Source organism: Palaemon carinicauda, chromosome 3, assembly GCF_036898095.1.
Source record: "Palaemon carinicauda isolate YSFRI2023 chromosome 3, ASM3689809v2, whole genome shotgun sequence".
Taxonomy (NCBI): domain Eukaryota; kingdom Metazoa; phylum Arthropoda; class Malacostraca; order Decapoda; family Palaemonidae; genus Palaemon; species Palaemon carinicauda.
Genome location: NC_090727.1, coordinates 124,492,396 through 124,496,657, shown reverse-complemented (window position 1 = coordinate 124,496,657; position 4,262 = coordinate 124,492,396). Strand labels below are relative to the sequence as shown.

General features: G+C 36.9%; 1 protein-coding gene across 2 annotated transcripts in view; it reads right to left on the bottom strand.

The window, feature by feature from the left end:
• Positions 1–1,095: 1,095 nt before the first annotated feature.
• LOC137637865 (uncharacterized) overlaps positions 1,096–4,262 on the bottom strand; it is a 20,351-nt gene continuing 17,184 nt past the window's right edge. Inside the window, exons 2-6 of one of the 2 annotated variants that reach the window (XM_068369975.1) lie at positions 4,130–4,262; positions 3,677–3,829; positions 2,919–3,107; positions 2,425–2,528; positions 1,096–2,354 (exon numbers count right to left, since the gene is read on the bottom strand). The exon at positions 4,130–4,262 is cut by the window's right edge and continues 94 nt beyond it. In XM_068369975.1, the coding sequence (XP_068226076.1) occupies positions 2,331–2,354; positions 2,425–2,528; positions 2,919–3,107; positions 3,677–3,829; positions 4,130–4,262 (603 nt within the window). In that variant the 3' untranslated portion in view covers positions 1,096–2,330. Of the gene's footprint in view, positions 2,529–2,918; positions 3,108–3,676; positions 3,830–4,129 lie in introns of both variants that reach the window. The other variant, XM_068369976.1, reaches the window with a different exon arrangement.

Below are 4,262 nucleotides of genomic sequence, written 5' to 3'. Positions count from 1 at the left end.
ACAATTACAGTCAAGTAGTTAACACCTAAAGCGAAGAAGTATTCTTCAGTAATTTCATTATTGTCAGGTGTATGAGGACCAAGGAGAATGTGGACATAATAGGCCAGACTATTCGGTGTGTGTGCGCGCGTGTGTGTGTGGGCAAGGGGAAAATAAACCGTAACCTGAGAGAGGGATCCAATGGAGAATCGTCTGACCAGTCAAAGGATCCAATAATTCTCTAGTGGTAGTATCTCAACGGGTGGCTGATGCCCTAGCCAACATACTAACTATAATAACAAGAGTTGATCATCCCTTAATAATTATTCCCTAAACAACCTTTTAGGATTGTTATTCCAATTTTACAAAATCAATACTGATAAAACTATTTAGCAAACAGTCAATACTAAATTCGGTTTAAAAGCAAAATTCTCTCTCTCTCTCTCTCTCTCTCTCTCTCTCTCTCTCTCTCTCTCTCTCTCTCTCTCTCTCTCTCTCTCTCTCTCTCTCTCTCTCCTTAGTTTTTTAGTTTTTTATTTCGTAGTTCCATCTTCAAGACATTAAGAATTATTTCAGCTCAAACTATGAAGAGAAATACGTATAGATATAATACAGACAATTCATTCACCAACATGATAGAATAAGAAGAAATGCTTTGCAATAACATATGAGCATAGTGCTGTGAAAGAGTATTAACACGTTTAATGTTTTATTTCAATTTCTATTACTTCTTACATCGTTTATTTATTACCTTATTTCCTTTCCTCACTGGGCTATTTCATCCTGTTGGAGCCCTTGGGCTTATAGTCTCTTGCTTTTCCAACTAAGGTTATAGCTTAGCCAGTAATAATAATATTAATCACGTTAGTGCAACTTGGTCAAAAGACATTAGTTTAGCTTCTATTTGTGATTTACGTTTTCTTTATTATATATTAGGCTTCGTTTACTATATAGATAAATATATGGTAAACATAAGTATTTAAACACGATGTACATATAACGATAAATTTGGGATAAATGGTACACATATAAAATCAAGAGGATGAATGAATAAGTACAAAAAACATTACTATAATATATTAGCTATCAATTTTATTTATAACTAGAGCCAATACATCACAAAACTGCTATCTGATCCACTCTAAAAAGCAGACCATATGTTCGTGAAGTAACAGTCAAGAAGAGGGTTTGTTTGTAAGGTAATATTGAGCTGGCTGCATGCCAGCACGGACTCTTACTCCAAAAGCAGCTAAAACTATAAACCTTAAAGCGGCTAAAAATAGAAATATGATCAATGTATTCTAAGATTTTGATCATATCCTGGTTCGTATGCAGCTTTGCAGTATTTCTGGACAAAGGAGCAGTGTCCTTACAAAGCATTTTTACACAAGTTTGGAAAAACAGTTACTAATTCCCTACGGTTTAAGATTTTATAACCCAAAAGAATTATAATCAAATGGTGATCTCACACACATGATCCACTAATACATTTTATTGGATAATTCATACATAGAAGTTAAATACATCATCACACAGAAATACTTACATCTAACAATCAGTGTCTAATAACAGTAACCTATAGCTGTTACAAATATGTTTAATTCACTTTTCGTTTGTAGAAGTAACTTGACTTGCTTACTCAGCCTAATTTCACTTGAAGTGTCGGCATACCCTTAAATTCATTGATAACATGGAGGAATGCATAATGTGAAAGAAAATGATGTAACATTGGTAACGAAAAGAGAAATCGGGTTATTAAAGATGCATAAGTTCTCAAAGAGTAAAGGCAACACTACAAGCAGGAATGTTAGCCTACTGACAAATGCAAGAAGAGTTCTTCCCCTTGCATCCGTCACCAAAGGTCTTAGATGTGATGGTAAAGGTCTCTTAGTTTCAGTTCAAGTATCATCTGAAGAGATAAACACCAGAACGTCAGCCTAGCAAGCCCCACCAAGCCTCCTTTCCCCCACACATCTCCCCGTTGTGGTACCCATACACAGCAGTGATCTCCCTAGTACACAGCTTAAACTCGCTGTCCCGGGCTAGGGTCGATCTGTTGTCGTGCGAATGCTAGGCAAATGCGTGAAATGCGTTACCACTGTACTAGCTTTGAGGCGTAAAGCATGGTGAAATATAAGTAAAATTCTTTATGATTAATAGAAACTGGACTATATACCCCGTACTTGGACCTGGGAGGCCATATTGGGGGAAATGCTGCATTTACGCTGTGAGCAAAATTTAAAGAGGTTGGACAGGAAGATAGAAGAGAGGAAGTGGGACCTAGGATAAAGCAGCATCATGTTTTGTCCAAGTACAGGAACATTTTACTGTTAAAGAGCTCCAAGATGTCTTCATTTCAGTCCGAACGGGTTGGCCTGACAAATCACATAAGCCATTGTATTAAAGAGCTCCAAGGTGTCTTCACTTCTGTCCGAACGGGTTGGCCTGACAAATCACATAAGCTTGTGGATGAACCTTAGCAAAAGTACCAGTCTTTTCAATGTACATCTTCTGCCCAGAATCTTCCTGATTGGTCCAGGCTCTTGCATCTGAAACAGATGATATAACCATTCATTCATATTACTGCAACTGAAAACCATAAACAAACAGAAAACAGATTCATGTGACTGGTTTTGCGGATTACACCATAACTGAATTCATGATAAGGGCAATCTTAGTATTCACAGAGGTGATCAGCTGATGAAACTTGCATTTGTTCATGAAAGGAAAAATTAATAAGAAAAATTCCGTTATCAACAGATAAAAATTTAAAAAATAAGACCATGCAATGGAATCTAATAATGATAATAATAATAATAACAATAATGATAATAATAATAATAATAATAATAATAATAATAATAATGATAATAATAATAATAATAGTAATAATAATAATAATGTATGAATGAAATAATCTTGCCCTAGAGACAACTTACCATTGTGTTGGGTCCATACGAGTATATTTTTGATAGCCTCAACCTGGGCCGGTGTGTCATACATTCCAAGGCGATGGCCAGGTATTTGCTTACAGTATGTTAAAGCATAGCTGATGTCTCTCCACTCCGCAGCGTAAAGGTACAGGAAGCCATCTGACATTATCTTATATAATTGATTATAAATAGCACCTGCAAAAATATTGACATCACCTTAGATTAGATATTTGTGTTGTTATATGCTCTAGATTTCACCTCTCTCTCTCTCTCTCTCTCTCTCTCTCTCTCTCTCTCTCTCTCTCTCTCTCTCTCTCTCTCTCTCTCTCTCTCTCTCTCGGTAGATTGATAGTGCCCAAAACTATACCAGGAAAACTAAGGAAGGCGCACAGGACATTAATCCAATACGCACCAGCATCGATAATGCAGCTACTATTTAATGCGCTGCTAGCTCATCTAAGAAACATATCAGGAGTGAGCGTAGATGTGTTTAAGAATAAGCTCAATAAATACCTAAGATGCATCCCAGACCACCCAAGACTGGAAGATGCAAAATACACTGGAAGATGCATTAGCAACACTCTGATGGATATACGAGGTGCCTCACGCTGAGGGACCTGGGGGAACCCAGACATAACATACGGCAATAAGGCTCTCTCTCTCTCAACACTAAACAATATGATTTGTGAATAAAATTTCATTGCTAAAGATTTTATTTGAAACAAAAAGTTACCATCCCAAAATAACATGAGTAACCTTCGTACTTGTGAAGAAGAAGTAAGTCGCATTTCCAAGGATCTTCAAGTCAGTGTACCTCGGGGAATTCTTACTAAGCCGGCAGAGAAATTTCCCTTCGAAAGGTTCCGTAGAAGCTGCTTTGCACAATGCATTAGTCCAACAGGCCATACGACATTCACCTAGTAGTAAAGATATAAAAGGTTACTGGGCTATCAAGTAGTCCAGGTTTTCCTTTATATGTCACCTTGGTTCACTGGTTGAAAAAAAACACTGCAAATGACTACAAAAGGGCATAATCTACGTCAGAGAACCTTAGATATTGCTATGTACACGTTACGGAATTTTATCTAAAGCCGAAACACACTAGAGTATGTCCTACTAATGAATAAAAAGAAAAAAAAAATATGATAATATTCTCTTACAAAAACTGTCAACTTTGAGGGAGGAAAATCATACTGAATTTGTCAGAATTCTCTTACAAAAACTGTCAACTTCGATGCTGTAGAAGGAGTCGCTTTCAGGAATCACCAGACCATCAGAAATAATAACGCCGCCTCGTAATTCCTCGCCTTCCACGAACCTAATTGTGTAATTAGACAGGTCATTTCCAGC